Genomic DNA, 26,170 nt, shown 5'->3' on the forward strand with positions numbered 1-26,170 from the left:
TCTTGCTACTACAATGATTCAAACAGATGCAAAGGCATGTGGAAGCCCAGAGTGAAGAAGGGAAAGTTGCAATTTACAGTGCAGAAACATGTTTTGTTTGCAGCTATATGCACCACAGCCTCCATAATATATATGTGGAGATGCATTACCAGAAAAATGGGGCAATTAACAGAAAAATTTAATACATAGTCTAACTTTGGAGTGGGTATAAGCAGTATATCCAAACTAACCTCCTAAGAATCAAAGATACTGCTTTCAGACAAATATAAAACCTGTGAAACTGCTCCACAGAAATCAGCCCATAACATCCAAACAGTTCATTTTTGCTAGAGCATAAGAGGAATTAATTTCCTGTTCAAGGATGGTTATATCTTTTAGACATCTATCGCTTTATTTTGTCTAAGCCAAGTTTAAGAAGCAAAAAAAAGGTTCTGAGACTCAAAAAAGACTCAAACAACAAAACTAAAGGACTGAAAATGGATGATTCAACTGCATTAAAGGGCCTTTCCACCAGTTCTAATCAGAGTAAAATGTTTTAAGAATTTAAATTTTAGCAGTTATGAAAGAAAAGCTTTGTTTCCTCAACTGTTTCACAACTAGCCAATTCAAGCTCAAATAGGTGGCAGCTTGTTTTAAAGTCTTTATTAAAGATATTAAGACCTATAGAATGACATCAAAAACTGAAGAAAAAACAACAGTATTTTAGTGTTGTTTCAAGGAGAAAAAAAAAAAGATCACTATTTATATTCAGTTTAAATTAATATTGAAGCTAGTAGTAAAACAAGCTGACAACCTCAATTACATTATAATTGACCAATTAAGTGTCAGAAGTTCCTGATTTTTAACCTGTCTTAGCTATATTCTACAATTCTGTCATTCTTTGCTTGTATTTCAACACTTTAAATACCTGTTGGCACCATTCTGAAGATCTGTTACTGCATCCACACATGTAATACGAAGCTTCGTGCAACTACAACTTTAGTAACGGTATCTTGAAATACTCAAACATTACAACACACTTTGTAATGTAGAATACTAAGTTAGAGGTTTCCAGTGATGTTGTCATACCTCAAAATGCATTTATCAGCCAACTGGAACCACAGCTATCAGCTACATTATACTTGGAACTTAACCTGAGAGCAAAACAAGTAACTGTGTGCTTAGCTCACATCTGTTCAGCAGCAAAAGAATCTTTAATAACTCCTCCTATCATATAGAGCAGAGTTTTGCACCTACATGAGAAACTAATCTTCAGGTATGCCCATTTCAAATGTGACATGCAAGACAATATTAAATTAAAAACAATTTGTAAAAGCTAAACAAAACTAAATAGATTGTATTTTCTTGCTAACTTGTAACAAATAGAGCAAAATAAGCAAGTCTGATTGCTTTTCTTTATTAGATATATAATTTTATTCTATCCTGTAATATTTTAGGTCTGAGATACCTGGAAAACAGAAAAGGATTTACCAAGGGGAATGTATCAAATTCAACAACTGTAATTGTGTTTGCCTGTATACTTTTAAATGCATGAATAAAAAGTGGAAATTAATAACGTAAGATTAAATTCCACTGTTTGTAAAACTGTCTCTACACTGTACACAGTTGGAAGCTCAGAATTCAGTGGGGCAACATCTCTCCAGGAAAAGTCCAGGATGTAGAGGAATTTATACAGCCTGCAGTGAAGCTCAGTAAAAGCCAAACTGGCCACAATAAACTAGTGCAAGCATGCCTACACATGCTATTATTAGACCTCCCAATTATCCTTAAAAAAAATACACTTGACACTGTAAGACTGTTCCCTAGCAAGGTCTGATTTACTCACAGTCTTTTTTCCAGGACAACTGCACTGATTAGAAATTTCATTTTCTTCCTTAACCAGTGCAATTGTACCAGGACAGTATTTAATACGGATGCTGTTACACCAGGAAAACATGCTTTAAATGCTCAGAACTTAACCCTGTGTTGATACGACTGAGGTAGAAAACATTGACACACAAAGGCACTTCAAAAAATACACAGGCATGTCAATATTAAGTTAGATGAGAATTCAGAAAGGCTAAAGACTGCTTTCATGTAATCTCCTCCAAGATGATGCAGGTACTTCACAGTATTTGCCATTCAATACACTTCATATAATTCCTTCACTTGCGTCATACAACAAATCAGAAATTGTCAAAGACTTCTGGACTCAAGTTTTTCTAAGAATTACAACAAACACTATAAATTCAGTATTCAGAAGACACTGAAAATAAGATTTTAAGCATGAAGACTGAAAAGTGCTGTCAGTGTGACCTTTTTACAAGTTTGGTAGGAGTGTACACTGCCCAGCAATTTGAAGGAATGGGAGGGAATCTGCAGAGTACCAAGGAAGGAGTTGGACTTATGTTAATAATTGACAGTAGGACTGAAAGCAGACGAGGGACTTCCACTGACATTATGAGATCTTTCTTAATCTAGGATATCATGCCACTGAACATCTCCTTTTAATGGTTTTATTTAATAGCAGCTATTATTGTTGGTGGTGTTATTGTTATTACATTCCTCCGTAATTCTTTTGTTCAAAATTGCATGTATCTGATTAGCTTTATGAAATCGAAAACTAGGACACAGGTGGTCTTTCTCATACAGATGTAAAACAAAAATAAAAATAATAGAACATCCAAATCCAACTTATAATGCCAACTCCTACACTCATTGCTTTAAAAAATGAATATCCACGTCTTAGAGTACAAAAATAGAGCTTTCTAAAAAAGAGAGAGCTCTTAATCAGTGCTCTCTACATCCTTAATAGTTTCATATTCTAGCATAACAAGATCATGACTTCTCTTACCTGCTCTTTATTATTACTGTTCAATAGACCAGGTTTCTTTTTCTTTTTTATAGGACTTGTTGATGCATCTTGTGGTGAGTGGCCATTAGAGGAATGTGGAGGGCTGGGAAATTTCCTTTTTTGTGCTGTGCGTTCGGCAGAGCCGGGATCTATAACAGACACAAACAATATGGTTGAAGAGTACATATTGGTGAAAATCATTCAAACAAGGTTGTGGTTTGTCATTCACACGCCTTCACTGAACAGAATAAAAATTTTCAATTGTCTTTAACCCAGTCACTGACAAAAGAGGAAGCACAGACTTGCTAAACAATGCCAATGTTAAGTGAATGATTAATATAGTAACTTAGATTAACATAAAATATGTTTTTATGTTCCCACAGCATTCTGGCCATTCATGTCATCTCAAATTTTAGTATCTTTTGAAGTATAACAACAATTATTTCTGTAGTTTAGCATAGTGCTATACTAATGTATGTCATACACTTTAAAAGCAGAGAAACAACATTAAAAATTCCTGACAGCTTCGCTCATGTTGTTTAGGAACATAAGTAACAGAAGTTAAAACATGGCAAGAGGCAAGTCAGCCCTCATTTTTTTTTCTCATATTTAAATAAACTTATTGAAATATGTCAATAGAAAAAATGAAATTGTCCTATAGCCTAAAAATAAATTGGCTACCTCAAATACTTAGTTGTTTATAGTACCTGCTAAATTGGTTTGTAAAGACAAGACTCCCAGTCAAGTAGTAACTTTTGACAGGAAGACAGAGCAGAAAACACAAGGTGACATTACTTTTCAGTGCCTCTTACAGCCAGAGCTCTCACATTCAACCAAGCAAATTACAAGAGCAGTTTAATAAGTTACAGCTTCTGTGTCTGAAGTTAATACACCAGGTAACAAAGCTGGCAGAAGGGAGCACGTGCCTGTGTCTCAGTTGCTCATGGGTTGTCATCTATCACAGTCTAAACTCATTGCATCAGCAACTTAATTTTAAGCAGCCCTGGTGGCTCTGAACTGCATTTTATAAAACACATGCAAAATTATTTTAAAAATTACGATGAAATTGAGACATAGCTCTATCAAATGAATACCTGTTAAGATGATCTTCTTGTCTCCTTCACTCCTCCAATAATGTTAAATTATTTGAATTCTTCAAAGACTTTTAATTCATCTTTTTAACTTAGTCACTGTTTTATGTTCATTAGAATATTCAGAAGGAACTATTTACAGTCTTAAAAGAGTTAACACACTTTAAAAAAAAATCAGTGACAACCTCATGATTTTACCTATTTTTATCCTAGGTAAAAATCAGAGCATTAGCAACTTCATTTTCTCAGAACAAAATTTAAATGATTCCTAATGAACATGAAGTGTTCAGCTCAACTACAAAGAACTTACTGACACTTTTCAAAAGTAACAAGTATGCAGTCAGCTGTAATAGACAATCATAGAATAATGAAACGATCTTCATAAAATACAAGTGAAAGTTCAACACAGTTGGTCTAACATGTTTAGTTTTTCCTTAAGCTTTTAACGCATGCAACAAAACAAAATGATAGATAAAACCATAGGGATCAGAGGTCATCAATATCATAGAGAAACAACTGAATCCTCCACACAGTCATTCCCATATTTTCAGTCCCCTATCACATGTACTAGTTTTGTGGTAGCACACTAAACAATTGAGGAATAAAACCTTTCTAAAAAAATAACTTTTTTTTTTCTGAGTAACTCTTTTCTATGACCCCATTTACTGCACAATCACACAAATGCTTGTAATGCCTTCAGCAAAGCATTTATACTCAACGGGAACATGTACCGAGAAGGAGAAATGCTCCTTTTGGTATTAATACCACCCTAAATGTTGGTGGGTTTGGTGGTTTTTTTTTTCCAAACAACAATTTTCAGCAGCTATTTGAGAGAAGCCAGAAGCAATCAAACAGATGACTGCCATGATCCTATATCCTTTCCCCACTGGATCTGGAAAACACGGTCCTATATAGTGACTTCTGATTGACCAAAAACTTGGTAACATGTGTCAAGATACCAATTAAGAATCAAGAAAACTATAAATAAATATGAAAAAGATATAAAAAGATAGTTGAAAGAAGATATAACTGAAGAAGGGAAGAGAAATGTAGGAGCATTTGCGCATCCTGAGTTTTATTCATCTAGAATAGCTGCACCAGGCTAACAACACATGTAATCTCAACAACCCTAGGAAGTGACTGCCACTAGAGTTACACAGGCACAGCTGTTTCAGCAGTGCCACCTAGCAGAAATGTAGTGTCAACCCTCAGAGAAATTTTTCTGTTGACATAAGCTATAACATTTTGGCAAAAATTAGTTAAGTTAGTTAAAACAAACAAAAAACTTTTCATGTGTTGAGCTACCTTTGACACTAGACGTGATTTTTTTTTTTTCCTTTCCACCTCTCCCCTTTTATATTTCTAGGAAGCACTTAGGAGCAGTTATATTCTGACATGTCTAGGCTAAATTAAACCAATACAACGTGTCTGAGACCATTATTGTTACTTGACTTGTTTCAATTCAAACAAATTTGCCTCCCACTCTATTTAGGTCAAAATTTAAATTGATTTGACAATACAAAGAATTGCCAGATAAAGGTACGTCACCTAAATGTGTGAAAAAATACGTCTGCCTCCTCTCCTCTTTAAGCAATTACGACAACAAAAACCCTAACACAAGTGCAACTATGCTGACAAAAGACTAGGGATTTTTTTCTGTTTAGCTAATTATGCACAGAAGGTGGCAGAACTACTCCTTTGGCTGGCATATGCTTCATACACCCCAAGAGAGCTGAGCCAGTACAGCTATCCTGGAAGAAACACTGCAGCATCAGTGTCAGCTAAACCAAAACCCACATCCTAACCAAAGCTATCAAACCTAAAATGAAAACAAGCTCTGAATTCTGGGGTTTTTTTTTGGTTAAAGTAGAACAGAGCTTATTCAGCATGGGAATTGCTTGCATTCAGAGTGACCAGAAAAAAACAGCATCATACCATACCTTTTCTCATCTTTCATCACCAGATGGCTCAGAACAGCATGTACAATATAAGTCTTTGTTTCTTTATTATAATTTGCAGTTCTCAACAAATACTTTCCATACATTCATAAAGGCAGTCATAAGTAAACTATTCTTACTGTGAAGTGCTGACCATGCCTTAATCCTTGTTTTCCTAGTCAGACAGATCTGCAGAATTGTCTCTTTCTATAGCAAACATCATCCTCAAAGCACTTGCAAGGATCTCAGAGCCTGAGTTTCTCTCCAGCAAATAAAGCCCTGACCAGAACTCACCGAAGAGACTTCAGCTTCTTTTTTTTCCAGACTGTACATATGCAGGCACAGCTTAAACCAGGAAGGTAACAGGAGAGTATAGTTTTTCTGCCCTTTGGCTTCTATTTCTTACTCTGAAGTACAACACTGTCACCAGTGTAGCACACACCAGTTTTCTTTCAGATCTTCAGCCTCAGATTGTGGGGGTTACAAAGAAGAACACTATGTGTTCTGCCTCAGATCTAAGTATGAAAGAAGAAAATCAGATGTAAAGTTCCTCATCATTGGCCTGTTCCCATAATGGGATGCTTCTCACTTTTAAATGCTGTTTTTTCCTAAACTAACTAATTCAGGGTCAGGGAAATGGTTAAAACTGTTATTAGCTAAACCAGAACTGAATTACAATTCAGTCACAGCCAAATCCAAACTACACTTCAACATAAAAGGTATTGACTCAATACCAATTTAACCAAATGATCTGACAGACATGCATGCTCGGTTAAATGATTTTAAAAACTACTTATCTAGTGTAATTGTCTTCTGTGGTTCAAGCCAGAGCATACTAGGGATTTTCAAATAAATTACGGGTGACTAACAGACAACATACAAAACTGACCTGAAATACACCTGCTTTTTCCAACTGGCAAACTATTGAAATGCACAGATATTTTCTTGAGGCAATGTAAGATGTAACTGGAAAAATTAAAGAACAGACAGGAAAACAGCAAAGCACAAGTATTTTCTTTCAGATTTAGTTGTGCTAGTGGAATAGGCTAATGTTTTAACTATCACTGTATGTTGCAAACTTACCAGTCTGTGAGGGACCTAATAATATGAACAATGTTTTAACTCAGTTCAAGTAAAATAAGAATGGACTCATCTACTTAAATTGTTGAAGTTACAGTTTTAAATTCTAATTAAAATTAAAAATGCTCAAGTTGTATTTTATGTTAATTTCTCTCCACAGCAATGCCCCATTTAGTGTTCACTGTTTCGTCTTCCTCCTTGGGGCTCTTCCAGCTGTGTTAACAGAGTTTGTGTAGCTGTGCAGTGAACCAGATAAAGAAATTTATCCCTGTTAATATAACCTGTCAGGAGGAAAGTTAATTTTCAACCTGGGTCACTTCCCCAATGTAGTTTAACCCTAATATTTATTGCCTCAACAAAGTGAAACAAGTCCAAGAGGACAGAACAAAAAAGATGCGATTTAAATTATGCAATAACTTGGTGACTAGTACAGTTACTTAGGAGGTGGATTCAAGTTTCTGCTCCAAAAAGGAACAGCAAGTATTTGTGTAATCTCTTCTATTTAATTTTTTAAAAGGTGTGTAATGACCAAGAATGGTCTCACTTTGGAGAGTACCTCACCATGCTGGTTCATCACCAGTCAGCACATATCCCTGCAATCTCCCTGCGTCTTCTACAAAACTCCTATCGTATACTGAGCGAGTCAACCTGAATCAAACTTTTCAGATAGGCGTCAATTCCTGCACACACATTTTCTAACTGAAAAAGCTGAGATTACTTGCATTTACTCAGCACTCAGAAGGTTAATATGAAATTAAATGTTCTGTGTAGTAAATGAAGGGCATCACAGTAAAATAATAAATGAACACTTCATGGACAAACCAATTGTACTAACAAATCAATTTGCCAAGCAACTTTACTTATTTATTGATTTTTGAGTGTGGGATTTTACTTTCTTAGCATTATTTCAAAAAAGTGTTTCCAGCACAAGTGAAAAAATAGACACTTGAACTAACTGTTTAAATTCTCATTAAGAGCTACCTGTTTTGACATGACTAGGTTAATATTAATTGGTCTGTAATGTTACCAAGGCTGACATAAGCACCTGTGAGTGCTCTCACAAACCATCCATTGGGAAACAACAAGCTAACCTGAGCCTCATCTAAAGTTTAAAATTTTTGTTTCAGTACACCATCATGTGACTAAAACATTAGTAACTACTGCTCCCAGGAGACAGACTAAAGTGTGCTTAAACCCTAAAGCAACTTAATTTCACACTTTATGACTATTTTAAAAGTCCAATTTTATGTGATGGTAACACAGTTTTAAAGCGGATAAACTATGATAGTGACTTAATATAATTTAGCTTAGAAAAAACTATAAAACAAAGAAAAGTATGTTATTATTGTACATCAGGGATCTTATCTTGCTGCAGCATATGGAGCATAGACCACAACCATATTTTCTGTGTTCTATACGTTGTCAAGTGCTGTAGTGTGAGCATTCAATGGCAATAATCCCTGACAACTAATTGAGAAGTCTCACTTCTCTCAGTGGAAGCAGGTGCCAACTCAAAAAATGTATACAAGTAAAATACTATTTTCCTTGCTTTTCCCATGATACTCAAATGTAATTCTTCCTGAAAACAAATAACATCAGTATGCCGTACTGTAAGAACACAGCATAAACTGCTCAGTACCAGACTAAATGACAGTGACATCTTACGCCTCCTTTCCACATACCTTATTTTTTAATTTTAAAATTTTGTTAAGCTAAATACAATCAAAGTAATTCCAGACTACAAACAAAATGGAATGGTGTCTACATATGTATTTCTAAGTATCTATTACACTTGCATGAGCTTTTCTACCAGTAAGGCCTTTAATGAGAGCCAAAATCTGCAGCAAGTTACACAGATCTAAGTTAAGGCTTCACAGTGCCCTTCCATAGATACACCTTCTTCACTTTTCCTTTCTCTAGCACTGTTATTTGTTAACCCAGGAAGCAAGACAGTTTAGATAACTGATATGGCCAAAACCAACACAAAAGTCAAAAATTCATTTCAGCTGAATTGGCATAGCAACAAGTCACAAAGTTGACAGTGCCAGTATAAAGGAAAAGGATGGAAATGTGGCTGACATGAAGGAGCACGCGAGCATGGCAGGTCTGACTTAGATCAGCATATATTGCCTTAGCGTTGCATCCTCAGTGCAATGGATAGCAAGCCAATTAAGAAAAGCCTGACAAAATCAGTCTTACTACACATGATGATTTTCTAACTCAACCTCACAAAAAGGTTAGGCAAACAAAACAAAACCCTTCCCAAAAAGTGTGGAAATTGCAGGATAAAAGCTTTTTACTGTCAGCAAAGAATTACTGGTTTTTTGAGCTGGTGTTGAAGGGAAGAGAAGTTTTACATTTTAAAATAAGGCACAGAATCAAAAAATTATCTTTACTACATCAAGTTTACTGAAATTTCATGAAGATTATCAGTTCTGTACCTAATTTTCTTACATTTTAAACACATGTCCTAAGAAAAATGAGCTGTTACAAAGTGGCAATATTTACTGCTTGTAGAACAAAACTTATCTTCTGGAAATTTTCAGAAAATCTTTTGGAAATTTTCAGAAAGTGAGAAGAGGAAAACTCAGAAACATGTTTGTTTAAACAGTAAAAAAAAAAAAAAAAAAAAATTAAAATAAGCTTTTCAACATGAGTTGTGATAATGATGGTAAACTAGCAGTCATTTTGGTTTTCCAGGAGCCAGAAACAGTAACGTATCTTTTCAGTGAAAGCATTTAGTCTTCCAGGAACAGTACTGGATATCAGTAAATCGAGACTTAGATACACCAATAAATGTTTTCTGTGATGCAAGTAGGTTCTTGATATCTCAATGCAAGTGGGTCAAATATGCAATATTTTGAACAATGTTTCCAATTAGAAACCTACTCAATTGTTCTACATAACTTAGACACTACGCAGAAGCGTTACTTAAACAGCGCCAGCCCAAGGCTACTTCTGTTAACATTAATTCCCAATCCAATGCTATTTGTTTTATTACGACACAAATAGTTCTTCCAACATTTGGTGAACTAGATTGGGGAATTAAATTAGATTAAATGGAACAGAACAAAAGAACAAAAATTTCATGAAAGCAGATTCATGAAGAATTCATTTGATGGCTGTAAGAAACAGTTCAGCTTAAAAAAGAAGGCTGCATGAGAGAAGGTACAAGAAAACAAAGGTGACCGAAGACAGCTTAAGCTGTTATTACCCCACAGAAACGTGTGACTCTGCCTTTAGAAGAAATAAGAACAAAAACAGAAAACTGACTTCCACCTAGACTGTCACTTCTCTCTTCTTTCCTCCTCCTCAAAAGCTGTGAATCCATGTACTTTAAATGGGGTAGAGGGAAATCAATGACGAATTCTGAGAGAAAAAGAAGCAACACTGCATTGTCAGCATCATTACAGTCCAATTTGATAGAAGAGGCTTCAAGCCATAATTTATATGGATTTCAGAACTGTGAAGTCTCACAGTTATATCTATTATCCTGAATGGTTGCTAATAGATTTATGATTTTTCAAATCCGTTACCTTTAATACTACAGGAAGCTTAATTATCTTCAACACACTTAACAAAATCATAGAATCATTAATAGTTTGGGTTAGAAAGGACCTTTAAAGGTCCAACCCCCTGCAAGGAGCACATCTCCAACCAGATCAGGTTGCTCAGAGCCTCATCCAACCTGGCCTTGAATGTTTCTAGGGATGGGGCATCCACCACCTCTCTGGGCAACCTGCACCAGTGTTCCACCACCCTCAGTGTAAAAAAATTTTTCCTTATATCAAGTTTGAATCTACCTCCCTCTATTTTAAAACCATTACCCCTCATCCTATCTGTTAGAACTTATACTCAACTCTGAGACATTTTAAACTTATGTCAGAATTTTGAAACATGATGCAGTTGCAATCAACCACTAAAGCCCTGTTTACATTCCAGAAACTTCAACTGATGCAATTAACCCAATCCAGTTGCTTAATGTAATAAATAACATAGGTTAGCCATGGTTGTCTAAATCCTGTTGAACTCCTACTATATTACAATTTTGCACAAGTACAAAGAGACACTGTTACTTGTTTTTTCATTGTAGGACTTTGGAAGATAAGGAAACGCTTCCCAACAAGTTGCAATATAAGAGATGCAAAATGCAAACTGTTTATAAGCTAGAGACTGGCTGTAGGGGGACTTGCTGACCCAAGGCACTCCTGAAGACTCCCTGTTGATTAGTAAGTAACAAGGGCTCCACACTAGAGACAAAAACTGCCATTCACTGGAGGATTCTCAAATTACATTTCACATTGGAGTGAGAATCTCACCTCTGTGTGATTAAACACTTGGTATCACTGCACAGAAAGTTGATACACAATGTAGTATTATGAAACTGTTAGAAAATATATAACATGGTCTGGAAATTCCATTTCACTAGTAATTTTGCATTTATATTCAACATATCTGAACCTTTTACCACTGATAGAAGCCCCTAAGACCAAAGCCTTCAAAACAAACCTGCAGCAATGCAAAAGCTGTGAAAGTCAGAATTCTCACCATCAAGCTGCAGTGTCTCAGTATATGATTTTATGACAAGCTAAGACCATGTAGGTGCCACTGATGGGGGCAAGTTTCCTTCTCGCAATGACATCTGTCCAGCTCCCTAGTAATCTGGCTTAGAGAGAAAAGTAGGTATAAAACTACTTCTATATCGAAGTCCTTAACTGACTCAGAGAGAACTGGCTAAAAGCCAGCATAGATGCAAAGGAAATATAAGGGATGAAGAGTTAAAAAGCTCCTTTTGACTAGTCACTAGACAGGCAATGGTTACAGTACTAGCTTAAACACGTGAAATTTACATGGAAGTCCATCCACCACCACAACTAACTACTGTTGGCAGGTAAGTAAGATAAACTAGCAGAAAACTAACCAAATAACTTATTAAAAAAAAAAAATTAAAAAATCTTCTAGGTTAATAGGATGAAAAAAAACGGTGGAGAGTTCACTGCTGTCCAAAGCAAACAAGTGCAAGTGAAGACAGAACTGCACCAAACAATTAAGCTGGTTATGCTGCTCTGGAATCACAACCTGGAAATACTCATAAAATTCTCCAGAAAGCCTTGCAAGCCTCATCTTGAAATATTTAATAAACAAGGTTTAAAAAGTAGGCCATAGGGCTGGAACAGAAATAAAACAAGATATTTCTGTCAGATATGTTAATGTATCATATGCAGAGAACAAAATACTATTATAATCTTACCCATGGCCTTTCTCCTTTACTAAAAAGAAATCCTCTGCTGACTCCATTTTGTGGTTTTGGATTCCTTTTATTCTCTTTAAGCTGTCTGTTCCCATTTCCAGTTCTCAGATGCCTTATGCTTTCTGGTTCTGATCAAGTGAGTAGTGTATTTTAAAACTGTCTTCAGCAAAGCTGCACATGCACAGCTTATAAGCAGATCTAAATTATAACTCCTACAATAACCCTTCTCCTTTTCCTTCCCCACCTCATCAGATGTCTGTCCTCACAACTTTTTGCAGACAGTCACTTTTGTGTAATAGTAGGGTTAATCGGTTCATGATTGAAGCAAAAACTACAAAAAATGTACAAATACTAAAAAAAAATATTAATTTTCAGCTAGACCAGCTGCCTGACAACTTACTATACAACAGCATAAGCATCAGTGCCAGCCTAAGGAGAAGGGTAGAAAAATGCAGCTGAAGATGAGCGTAGAGGCCTGCATAGTTCTGACCAATGCTATAGACCCATTCTTACATATTACAATATAAAGCATAAGTGTCAACTATGGCTTTAAGCTATAGTTTACTTACAGCCCAACCCTATCTGAATGCTGACTTACAAAGCTCTACACATCCGCACCCAAGCGGTATATTCCCGTGCTCTCTCTTACACCAGTTTTGGTGGTCTACCAAGCCATTTCAGCATACTAAGCTAGCAGAAAACTACTCACGTTTTATAGTTCAGTTTACTGTCAGCTCAGGTAAGGAAAGCAGTGGATAAAACTGCTGCATGAAGCAGTTGGACCAGCTTAGGCTACTTTGAAACCACCACCTTACTTAAATAGATACAAAGGCTATGTTAACACTTTAGTTACAGACTAAAAAATGCATGTTTCAGCTTAGATTAAACTGAACTGGAATTAATCTATAGCCATTAAACTTCTTATACCAAAACAAGAAAGTTCACGAAGAGGTCTGTATCATGCTAATTGGTTTTAAAGCAATTTAATTTACTTTCCTAAAACTTTTTTTAGACATGGCCTCACATGAGCTGTACAAATGAACTGCAGTCAGATTACTAACCTGAAGTGTATCAGCTTCTCCAGGACAAGTCTGAAGTTACACAATACCACTGACTCATCTCCTGCACAGGTTTCTCAGACCATCAAAAAACACAAATAAACCAAGAAGAGCTCAATGCTTCCCTTAAGGGTTTGTCTATATAGGGTCAATTTCATCTACATCCTTTCATCTACAACACACAAAGCAAAATTGTGATCAAGATCAATATTAGAAGAGAAAACATTGTTACCAGTATCTCATCAGTTTAGAACCCTGCTGCCCTTCTTCCGCCTTACATAGTGTATAGCAACAGTTCTAAAATTCTGTGACTTTTCTCCTGTAGAAACACTGCACTGAACACAGAAACTTGTCTCAATCCAAATAACAGAAGCCCAGAAAGATTAATTTTAGCAGGTCTATAATATGGTCAGCTCTTGTACTATTCAGATTACATTTATGATCCTTTTACTTTCCATGCAAAACTGCATATTCAACTAGTATAAAGTTCTACCACTAATTTATAGATTAGATTGGGAATATAACAAAGCAAGATGGCTTACAGGCAAGTCTGAACATTTCCTCACAACCCTTATTACTTCTTCACTGAAAAAAAGTAAGTACCTGTAAGGGCTTGGTGTGGTTGGTTGTTATTCTTGCCCTTAGAATGGTGCTGGCATGGGCTTCATCAACATAGATGTCAAATTTAACAAACCAATTGCCTATGAGCTGGTTCAGGGAGTTGTACCAACAGTAAACTCAGTATAAAAACTTGAGTCTCTTTCTGCCAGGTTAGCTCCCTCTGAATTGAACAATTTGAATTAATTAGAGCCCATAAAGCAAAGGGATCTGCAAGATCACATGGCTAAGAAGGCTGGGAGATGAAAGACTGACCCTTTCAATAACCATAAGCTATTAAATCAGCTCAGTGTTCTCGGAAACTTCATCTTAACACTACAAAAAAAAAAACCTTAAAAGTTTTCTGTGGCTTAATTCATTGAAACAGTACACCTTAAGGTCACACCAGCACTAGAGCTAATGCAAGGGAATTGCAACTTTTTGTATGGACCATACACCTGTTTCTGGGCTGAGTAAAGCAGTAGCACTAAAAGGCAGACATGTACATAAATAGGTATCAGACTCAAAAATTACTTTTAGACATCGTTATGTCAGAGTGACATAAGTAATAGTTTAGCTCACTTGATGCATGTGAAGTTCTTATCAGTACTAATATGTGGGACAGCCTTTCTAAGGAGAACTGAAGTGAGACTTCATGGGCAGCTAAATGCATCCACCTTTGTCTCTGATATCGAGCTCTTGAACTCGCCAAATTCTCACAAACAAACTGGTCACTACAACAGCAGAAAAATGTTTCCATTGGTAAGGTGGTTAGAAACTTCAAATGGCTGGGATCTCACACAAAGGAAGTAAGTGGTAGGAGTATAAAGATGGGAGCTTACTCCATTCAGTGGCAATCATTAAAGCAACAAAAAATAGTTTATTTTCTGCTGGCTTAGAAAACTGAAACCCAGAGACAAGTAAACATTAAAAGCAGTCCAGTGACGGGAGACTGACATGCAAGACCAGAAGCAGAGAAGGCAGAAAAGGACAGGGAGAAGGAGCAAAAGCAGCAAGCGAATCGCTTCTGAGCTGTCAGATCATATATGCTACCTCATCTAACCATACCATCCATGAGAACTGAAACAAAAAAATTACTGTCCATTAATGCACATAAGACCTAAATGCAATTTTATAATCATGTTATCTACCCAAGTTGCCTTATTAAAAACCAAAGGAATGTAGATGATCTGTGCTACACTTTCAGGACAATTACATTTGCATATTCAGAGTTAACTAGACTTATCGCCCCTGTAGTAGAACTGTGAAGAATAAGTGAGTATGTGCCAGAATTTAAAAAGGATCACAGTAACTATTACTGCCATTTTACCGAAATGGCTTTCAAGTAAACTGAGCTGCGAAGTCAGCTGCAAGTACAAAAGGAGATGGACAGGCAGCTGGCAGCCAATTACAATGAACTGGAGTAAACAATTATGTGCAAGTATTCTGACTGAAGGGCATTTCTGTCCCCCCCGCCTCCAAATGACAGTGGGAATCTTTACACTAATATAGATGGCTACATATTCGGCTTTCTTTATACTGAGAGACAACATCATTTGCCTGTAGTAACTTATTCATAGGGAAAATGGGAAAACTCTAGAAACCAGAAGGACAGAAATTCTCAGTCACCTGCAATACCACCACCAAGTTTAATTTACCTCAGGGTTAATACGATGGATATGTAAATATCCCTGAAATACATACTGCTAATGGGACCAATTTTTGTGGAAATAGAAATGCTACTATGTTTGTTCTTAGGAAAATTAGGATTTATTACTGTAGGAAATACTACCTGATTATTACTACTACTATTATTTTCTCCTACATTGCAAATCTAAAAGTACTTTAAAGGAAACCATGATAAGTAAGATGATACATGAGGGTGATTTTTTTTTCATCATTTAACTTAAGTTCATTATTCATAAACAAGGGGAGGGGTGTGACATCTAATAAAAACCAATGAAAAATTAAAACTTTCTAAAATACAATAGTCATTGTAAAAAATACGAGTCTTGAGTCTTCACTCAAGAGCAGTTTTGTAGTAGACTATAGAGTTTCACTATCCTGGTTTACAAATGTGTGTATGTTGTAGAACATAGATCAAATACTCCTTCTTACTCACCTTTGGATCGAGTGGAGATATCCATCCCCTCCACCACCTCCTGCTCTGCCTTTATTTCCTCTTCAGCCAAGCTGCAGGATTCAAAAAGGTGAATTAGAATAGTTATAGATTCTATTAGTCCCTGTCTAACTTCATGTATTGACATTCAACACAACACTGTCAAATACAACTATATTAAAATTTCAGATGAAATGAAAGGTTTGCTGTTTGCCAGAGCTGACCAAAATATATAGAGAAATAATCCAAGTACACATGTAAGCTGCATGTTACGAATTACACAGGTAACATTTTCACAGTAATGAAAGTCTTGTAACATGTACTAAAGATTATGTCACTATATGTATAAATTGTATGTGACAGACAAACAGAAGTTCTGTTCCTGGTAGCTCCTGATCTAAGGCCTCTATAAACTGTGTGGACAGATGCCTGGTAACATTTAAACACTCACCAGCATCAGTGAATAGATCAGCTGAAGTAAGAGATTTAGCAACACAGAACAGCTTGCAAAATTAGAAGGTAACATGCAATTTTAAAAACTATTATACAAATAATTGCAAGGATTTTTAAACTAGACTATGTAACAGGAAATGGAACAATTACAGTTTATTGGCAATACAATTCCACCAATTATTAACTATCATAAAGAGTAAACAGAACACAGTTTTTATTATCATTCAACCATTCAATCTTACATAGACAGTTTTAATTCACTCCAGGCAGGATTAAATTTTTAAGCATATGACAAACTATATCTTGCTGATATTCTACTTTCTTATAGTGATGCCATTCAAGAAAATAACTCAACAAATTTGGCTAGTTAAGTCAGTTTGGGGAAGGAAGGTGGAAGGGAGAGGAAAAAAGAACTAGAACGAATATTGAGTTACACTCCATTTTTGGAGTTTTCACTATCATTGATGAAAGATAAAAGAAAACATGATGTTGAAGCAAGCTCAAATTCGAAATAATAGACAAACAAGGTTATGATGCCTGAAGTAGGTATCAGAGCCGTCCATTAATACCACCATAACACAATAGAGAAGCAGGATGTAGGCCTTTTCCTCTGTAGTGACATCTTACTGTCTAGGACGGTAATTTCAGTTGTTGCTGATACCAGTTTACACTGATCTGGCGGACTGTAAACTACTGCTGATATGGAGTGGACTGAGGTTCCATTCAGCCATCCCAGCTCTAGGGACAGTTATTTCTACCACAGAGACCACCAGGACAGCTACAGGCCTTTGCTTTAGCCACTGTGGTTAAATCTGCCTGAGACAGCTAATAAGAGCTCGAAAACAACACTAAGGACTTGGTTACATTTATACCAGAGAAACTCTTCAGCCTGACAAACAGTTTATATTAGCAGGAGTTTTGTTACTGGTGTAAGTTAAAATAGCTTCCTAAACAAAGTAAAACTTACCAGCAGAAGGACTTTTTAGTCTGGTATTTGTCAAAGCTACTTTTAATCAACTATCAGCTACTGAGAGGTTGGGTTGCAATTCCTTTCACACTTCTAAGCAGGACAGTTACATCAGAAAAAAAAATTAAATACAAATTAACCAAGCTCAATCTATGCAAGATCCAAAGCTGAGAAGATCTTTGAACTCCAGAAATCATTGTTATTTACTTGTCATTTGTACATAGCAATAATTTAGAAATTAAGCTCTTTAAAGTCATAAAACAATTAAGAGAAGTTCTGTTCTACCAGCATCCTCTCTCCCAACTCATGGACTATTCTGTTAATTTCAGCAGCAAGGAAAGGAACTCATGTGACCAAAATTATGGCAAATGTGTAGCACAGTTGACTGTAGCACAATGCTTCTCAGATTTAGTTTGCATGGGCAGATTAAATGCATAACATAGTTGACTGTACTACAATGCTCACCAATTTACTACGCATGGGCAGATCAATTATACTGCACATTTGTTACACCCTTTCCCAAAGGGCCTCCAGCAAAGCAAAGCTGGCAGTGTGTTGCAGACACCAAAACATTTCATGCACCACTTGCCTCTACCCATTCTCTTTCCTAAGCAATGGGAAGTGATGGGCTTATGGGATGGGTTCATTGTTCTCTTCCCATGTTGCATTGGTTTCTTCTTCCCCTTCCCCCTTATAAAATCCTATTTCAATATCACCAAACTATAACAAAAATCATACTTTTAAAACATCATGTATGTATGATTAATAATGCACACAGGTGGATATGTTATAATACACACTAATTCTGCCAAGAGTGAAGTAACTTGGCAGTACACATTACCTGGTTTTAAAATATAGAACCAGCTTCAGCTGCAGACTAGGACAGACAAAGTCTTCACGAGACTCAGGTTGAAGTCTTAAGATCATTTTACACAGGTTGCTACTAAAAGAATGGTTTCCCCAATCTCTAACCTTTTGTCCCAGAAATCACGTTCATTTTAACTGAGTTAGTTCTGTGATCTCGCTCACTGTGCAGCTGGATGTGCAGAAAAGATCAAGTGGGAGTGTAATATGTGGGGAAAAGGGGAAGAGAGTAATATCCTTTTAGCACCAGCTCACATTTAAGCTACAGGACAGCAATCATAACATTCCAGACTCGTCCAAATCTATTGGATGCCATTTTGTTCAAATCACAACCTCAGGGGAACATGATACAACAAGAAACATACAGTAGTTGCTACAAGTCAGTATTAGAGAGAGTTGAGAAAGGGGTGTAACAGATCAATACAGCAACACAGTAGCAGGAACTGTTCCTACATCCCTGACCAAAGTAGGCCAGGAAGTTACTGAGCTGACTGAAGATGCTGGGCACCTGTGGGCCCAAACCTAGCACTGCAGGGGCGTTACAGGTCAGGACTCCTACATATTCGTTACAGCATATGAGGTTTCTTCAGCTCTAAACCTGTCTCTCCCCATCTGTTGAGTTTAATTTAGGACATTCAGCCCGTTTCCTCCATCACCTTTTTGAGTGTTCAATAGATCTCTAGAGACAAGAAGAACATTCTTCATAAGCAGTTCCAAGATGAAGAAAGTATCGTGACTTGACACATAAAAGATGCCTGAAGACAGCTTTCCAAAGATTTTAAGTATAAACAAACAGTCAAAAATGCATTTATCACTTGACACAAAGGTTCTTCGTTTTTCTTAGCAATGGAGGTGCATATATCCTGTCCATACACACTGTGCGTCACCCACAACTAAAACTAATACAGCAATTATCTACTATACTATGAAAACCAAGCCTCAGAGGAACAGATTGCATCTCCATATTCTCTACTATAATTAATCTCGCTCAGTCTTTTAAGGGCACAAACATTTAAGTGTGTAAGAAAATCACTGTGTAAGATTGTTCTAAAAAAAAATCAGATGTTGAGGAGGAACAGTTAAATAAGCTTATTAGACTTAGCTAGAAAGCATGCTTAAAAGTCACAGCTCTTCAAAAGCATCTCCCATTGTTTTATTTGCTGTAATGTATTATGACTTGCACAACATGACATTGTTTGAATGGTGGCGGTGATGATTGTAGCGGTAATCTTCAAGACTGAAGTTTGTAAATACATGCTAGCAATTCACAGCAAGTTTACAGTAACTTTTCTAAAGCTGACAGATCTTTTCAGCTTTGCACCTTCCATCAATATAAGCAATATTCTGAAAATGCTTTATAAAGAAGAAACTTCCAAATGCAGAAATGTCATTAGCAAAAGATTTCAAATTGAATAACTCAAGAAAAACAGGTTCTTAATGACAGGTATCTTACTGTTACTGACAACAAAATAAAAAGCAAATTAAAACCAGCTGCAAAATAATTATAAACAAGCATCTAGTTCTACGGAAACAACAACCGTGTGATCAAGCAGACTATTCTAGAGAGTTTTACTTGGAGAATTCATTTTTGCAGAGCTTAAAGCTGTTATTTCAGATAGCACACATTACTATCATGCATGTGTACTATGAATGTGATGCTCTGAGGTTGCAGATCAGAAATGACATTGGTATATAGTCAATTAAGTACCTAGATGAATACAACAAACACCTTATGTCATTCTGAAAGCTACTCTTATTTCCTCATTAAGATGAAAGAACACAGAGGAACATATTTTAAGAACAAAATTGAATTTAAGCTTTGCCAGTTTCACTGTCAATTGACTAGAACACCCATTAAAAATCTAAAAAAAAAAAAAAAATTTTTTCTAAAATGTTAAGCTAATTTGTTTCATACAAATTATTTAAACATGTCTGAATGAGGGCAGAAGGGGTGAATGTTATTCCTTTGGGGATGGTTGGTGACAGAAAGAAAAAAAAATAAGGATTGCAAACATACAAGATTTATTGGTATTTAGGTAAAAATGCAAAAAGAACTCAGCAGTCTTATTTTTAAATATGTTCTCTATTAAACTGAAGAGATGGTAGGTTTTTTAATATGAAATTCAGTTTTTCAAATTTCAGACCAGTAAATAAAATACTGACTTTTCTGTTTAGAAAAATAATTTCTGTATTAGTAGTAGTACTCACCTGAAAAAATGTACATACACAAAAATATTTAAAGCTGTTCTAACCTATGTTAACTGCAAATAGTAATTAAAAGTTGCAGATGAACTATTGCACCTTGACATTTAACCAAGAAAAACTGACAGATATGGAAAACGACTTGAAACAGCTAATGCCCACAGACACAATCTAGACCTACATTAGGGAATAAACACATTAATTTAAAATCAAGAACTATATATTTATGGAATTCATTTTTCCTTTTAAATAACAGAAAACGAGACAAAAAAAAATCCCCTGATGTAAGACTGCAAGCACTAAAATTGAACTTCACCTTTAAGACAATTCCTGCCTTTCCTATATCACAGTTGTGAGTAGCAATTCTAAATAATGATTCCAAAAAAACTGCATTCAATAAAAATTTGAAAAAAAAATATTTGCATGCCTTTGCTGAATAAATAGCAGCTTTGTATAAGCACTCACCTATAACAGTCTCTTACTCATCGGTAGCTATGCTATTTATGCAGGATTCTTAAAATGGCGTCTGACAGCACTGCACTGCCTCATTCCTGTACTGTAGCTAAAATGGTAGCAGTTTATTCAATAACCGTAGCTCTTGTTTAAACAGCAATGCTATATTCAAAGCAAGCATCTAAATATCAGAAATGGTAAAGTACGACAAAAGGACACCTGACATCCAAATGTTTAACTAAAAAGGCACAAGATAGGGAGTTTTGTGAAGTCACAGGTTACTAAGGAAATCACTCAATTTTAGATTCACTCTCCAGTTTGCGCACCTCATACTTAACATTTTCTTTTGCAGAATTCCTTGCAAAATGCTCAATTTAATTAAACAATTAACATATACAAAATGCTTGTTCAGCTATCTACATACAGCAATGTTTAAGCTAGTCACCTCTGATAACAAGCAAAGTAAATATACATAGATACTTAATTTAAAGAACATTTAGGTTATTTTTAAAACATTATTCTTATTCAGTGTACATTCAAAATAGCTCCATAAAAGAGAAAATCAGCGGAGGGTGGGAGATCCTTGGTGTCATACTGTCTTCTTTAAGACTATAAACTATAGAGCGGAGGCCCAAGCAAGGCAACCAGAACAGCTATAGATTTCAGATCCTAAAAACATAATTTGAGAACAATCATGCTTGAAAGTAAAGGTTTATACTGGCTAAATTAAGGATGTTAACATTCTGCTGGTTTTAATTCACAGTATGAAACACAGATGGTATGACAACTGGCAATAAAGGGTTAACATAAGAATGACAGACAACTTGTATCAAATAAATAAAATTCAGTTCCTATGTAGCAATTTCTAAACTAGACTTTAATCCATTAATACAAGACATGTTTATTAATAAATACATTTAAATTACTTTCTGAATACAATTTAAGGGCCAAGCTTGATGGCCTACTACGACAGCTTTCAGTCTCTGGTTGGCAGACCCTCAAAGCCAGTGTACTACCACTAACGGGTTTGCAGACAATAACTAAGTAAATCAAACGTAGTCTAACAGGCTTAAATTCACTATAATGGGACTCGTATCCACGGGAAAAATATTAGGGATTCACAAAATAACGAGATTTGAAAATTGCTGTCTACTACACTCTACATGAGTAAAGGTTATGTTCAACTTCCACGATATTTAGGAGATTCGAATAAATACCCTGAATTCCAGACAGAGAGGAGAGTTTTTACTGAGATTTATCACCCTTTAACCAATTACACTGGAGTGGCACCATTACTATGAAGAACTGACCATGACCTATCACTTTTCAGCTACTGGATCCACATGGCCAATACACTGGTAAACAAAGCAAGAAGGAAAGGAAAAAAAACACACACACAACCAACCACGCAAAAAGGATATCACAAAATGGAAGACACCTCAGGAAGACGAGCCAATCAAAGTTTGTGGACACCAATATAAAGGGCTAAATTTGTAATATAAACTACCTATTTATGATTTTTGAGCATAAAGTTCCTTTTATTACATGTTTCCATAGTAGCAATGTAGGTTTTCCCCTATATTTCAATACTCCTGCCTGATGTGTGGAGGGGAGACTTCACATTTGGAGTGGTTTACACTCTGCATTTTTTTCATTCTCAGTATGTTAAGCAGCGTCATTTGTTTAAAGAAATCACTCAATTTCTCCCTAGCACCATTTAGCTTCCAACTAAAACAGCTTGCCTGCAAAGAATGAGAGAGACATGTAGCTTTTAAAGAGCTACTGTTTTCATAATAATTTATAATCCAGATCACGCCTTTGTTTCCCCCCCCACTGTATTCTTTGTCCAGCTAATTACAAAAGTAACTGGATGTTGGCACTAAATAATAATGGCTAATCATATTCATCCTGGGCAATTCAAATTACTCTTTAGTAGCCAGAAAACTTAAAGTGCAATTATACGATTAACTGCTAGTTACATTAGAATAATGGCCATTTGCTACAAGCTGAATAAACCTCAGCTACATTGCTGCATACATGGCTTAACTGTGATATTAACAAGATCCAGTCCTGTAAAGTCTTGGGTAGAAAGAATACGTGCTTTTCCCCTATGTCTATTACTTAAACAAAACCCCACATTCCATCTGTCCTAAACAGTAGAAAGAAACAGCACAGAATGCTTCTTATTATGCAATCTATGAAAGTGAGTGATAACATCATACCTTGACAAAGCACCAAAAATATATGAAATTCTTCAGCTTGGCTGAATTTGCTTTACTTAGATGGAACAAAGATGGTAGAAATTTCCAGAAGGCCTTTCTCAGTCTTGCCACTGCAATTGTCAGTCTTTAACCTACCCTCTGCTGCTATTGGCTCAAGTACTCCACCGAGCAGTGCGATTGGACTGAGCTGTAAAACAACACTGCTGTCTCTACCTTGCCTCAGACATCTTGCTGCAATGCAGACATTTATTTTTTGTGAACTATAAAAGAATTATACTTGAGTGATTAAAAATAGTGAACTTTAACAGACTCACCACGCTATGTTTCATTACGTGCACAAGGCCAGCTTATACAAATATGCTTCACTGTCAGCAGTGTGTCTGGAGGTGCAGATTTGAAACAGATCCTAGTTTAACAAAACCTGTGGGAGCCATTTTAATACAAGCTTTCTGATTGCAGATCGCTTACTCCTGCTTCCTCATATTAAACAAATATTAAGTTGTGCACTATTTAGGATTGAAAGTAAACTGCTAATATGTATAAACTACTGCTAGGATAATCATGTCCAAACGTAATTTATGTGTTTAGCAACTGAAGAACAAAAACCAGAATAACTTCTTAGCTATGTTAGCACTTCTATGTATGCTGGAAAATGCATTAAAATTGAATACAAAAATGCTATCACATGAAACTCGGTGGCACAACCCAGCAGTGTTTCAGGTTGCAAACTGAACTAGATATTCTTACAATCTAATCCTTCGGGGGGGGGTGGGAAGCTGTTAAGCAAAGTGAGATATTCACAGAAAGATACTCATACCGGCAAACAAGTAACAAGAGGTAAATTGCTACATTACAAAATGTTATCAAATACATGGCAACCTTCTATGAAAGTTAGTATGTAACTGTGTCTCGATGCAGTCATTTGCAAAGCTAGCCTAATTCTAAGTTTTTTCCTAAAATCAGAAATGTGTGTAGACTGTTAAAACAAGTGCAAAAATTACATTAAAAGCACAAAAGAGCATCCTTCCTCTGCTTTTGGAACAATGCTGGTGATCACTGAAAAACACCTCGTTAGAACAACAATGCAAACGCTACAATTAAAATCTCAATAAAGGGCACATGTTCTAAATCAGTTATAAATCAAGAAAGTTTTCTGATATTATACTTTGTATAGTATTAGGAAACATATGCTCATTAAGCATTATTTACTTTACTTCATAAGGTCACTTCATTGCTGAGTACTAACACTTTCATCACACCTTAAAAGCCTAAGGAACAATGAAAATGCGCTTTACCCTACAAACATGGTAATTAATGATCTATGAACAAACAGTAACTAGAATATTTTTCACTGGCCTGAGGTAAACAGGAAGTATAAGCTTCAAACTTTAGAGGCAAATTATCAAAAAAACAGTGCATTCAAATTGGAACAGTTTACATGTACAAGTCCCTTAAAACGGACACTAAGCAAATCTGATCTTTTATATGACTTACCACTAACATTGCTTCATCTACTGGACTAACTGACCTAGTAAAAATAAAATGTTTGGAAGACTATTAAAAATGTTCAGAGAGTAGCATGCTGCTTACTTACCAACTGTTCAAGCACCCATCTCATTTTTCCAGATAAGATACAACAGGCTGGTAGATTTGGGAATTGATCAAAAAGGAATTTCTTGACATAATTACGTAGCATTAAATCAAAGTTTAAAAAAAAAAAAAAAAAAAAAAAGGAAAAAAACTCCAAGAACGAATAACATGTACTACTGTCATGAACCAAACATGATTTTATATCCTCTGGGCTCCACAACACAGAACTGTGACTGATACAGTGTAAAACAAAAAGGCACAGATAAAAGGTACATTACTTCATTTGAACTATGTAAAACAAGAAAGCTAACAGTTCAAAAACATTTTCCATAAAGAATCAGATTTGTAAACAGATGTACTGCTGCATTTTATTGAGCAGCAACCCATTTCCAAAATCTGCAGCATAAAAACTCCCTTTTAAAGGAACAAAATATTAACCATACATTGTCCCTCAGAAAGAGAAACACGTTGTATTAATTACTCCTGCAAGAAAAAAAGCTTCAATAATAATTTTAAATTAAGATAAGCTGCATAAAAAACATGATGCAACAGCACACCACCACCTAGGCCCAATATCTACAATCAGCCATTAGCACTTTTTGCTGATGTCTAGGTTTTTAAAAATCCCATATTTTCTCAGAGATAACTTATCTTAGCTATTCCATTCACTGTTTAGAAAGGTAAACTTGCCTGTTCTTCTGTCTGCCATTATCCCTGCTTGACTCCCTGTAGGGCAGTTAAATGCATCTGCTCCCTAGCTTCCATTTTCTCTTCAGCAGGCATGTGACACAACAGACAATAGTGCTGGCAAACTGCTCAGAGAGAGAAAGCTTCTTTGGAATACCAGGATCTTGATAAACTCTAAAAACACCATCCTCCTGTGAAGAAGTAGGTATGCCAAGCTTTTGCCAGTCTGCAAAATAAAGCTGTGGCTAATGGCTACTAACCATGTGACCCAAGAAAGCAAATTTAAACAGTTCCAACTTAATAAAGTGCTGTGGTGTGAGTTTTGCACAACAAATCACAGAGAATCACACTCTCAACCCACAACTCATAGGTCTTAGAGAAAAAAAAATGTAAAAAGTAAGGCTTACCTCTGTGGATGCATTGTTAACACAGTGTTATGTCAATACTTATAAAACATGGAGGACAGGCTCTCAGTACTCAGGCAGAAAGGGCTTGGCACTTCAGCTTGATGATCTGTCTTCCTCATAAAAGCTAATCCCGGATTGGCTGCTTTGGTAAATCTGAATGTAAAGCTTCAGGGGATTGGCTGAAACACTTCCTGAGCGATTATCTTTGTGCAGCTCTGGCAAGCAGGAGCCATCCTGTGCATAGAGAAGACAGGCTAAGCTAGGCCCGTTCAGCAAAAGAAACCTGAAAAGAAACCCCAAATGTGCACTCCCCGCATAAAATACACAGATTTTCAAGCAGAGGGAAGTGATCGCAAACT

The 26,170-nt window shown here is 36.0% G+C and overlaps 1 protein-coding gene across 5 annotated transcripts in view; it reads right to left on the reverse strand.

Moving 5' to 3' along the window:
• The window catches only part of ZMYND8 (zinc finger MYND-type containing 8), a 56,246-nt gene extending 30,294 nt beyond the window's left edge, over positions 1 to 25,952 (reverse strand). Inside the window, exons 1-4 of one of the 5 annotated variants that reach the window (XM_086760375.1) lie at positions 25,812 to 25,846; positions 25,408 to 25,595; positions 15,970 to 16,040; positions 2,834 to 2,982 (exon numbers count right to left, since the gene is read on the reverse strand). In XM_086760375.1, coding sequence (XP_086616501.1) covers positions 2,834 to 2,982; positions 15,970 to 15,994 — 174 coding nt within the window. In that variant the 5' untranslated portion in view covers positions 15,995 to 16,040; positions 25,408 to 25,595; positions 25,812 to 25,846. Of the gene's footprint in view, positions 1 to 2,833; positions 2,983 to 15,969; positions 16,041 to 23,127; positions 23,149 to 25,407; positions 25,596 to 25,811 lie in introns of those variants that run through there. The other 4 variants (XM_086760377.1, XM_010117908.2, XM_086760376.1 and 1 more) reach the window with 4 other exon arrangements.
• Positions 25,953 to 26,170: the final 218 nt, after the last annotated feature.

This window comes from Chlamydotis macqueenii, chromosome 16, assembly GCF_036417535.1.
Source record: "Chlamydotis macqueenii isolate bChlMac1 chromosome 16, bChlMac1.mat, whole genome shotgun sequence".
Lineage (NCBI taxonomy): Eukaryota > Metazoa > Chordata > Aves > Otidiformes > Otididae > Chlamydotis > Chlamydotis macqueenii.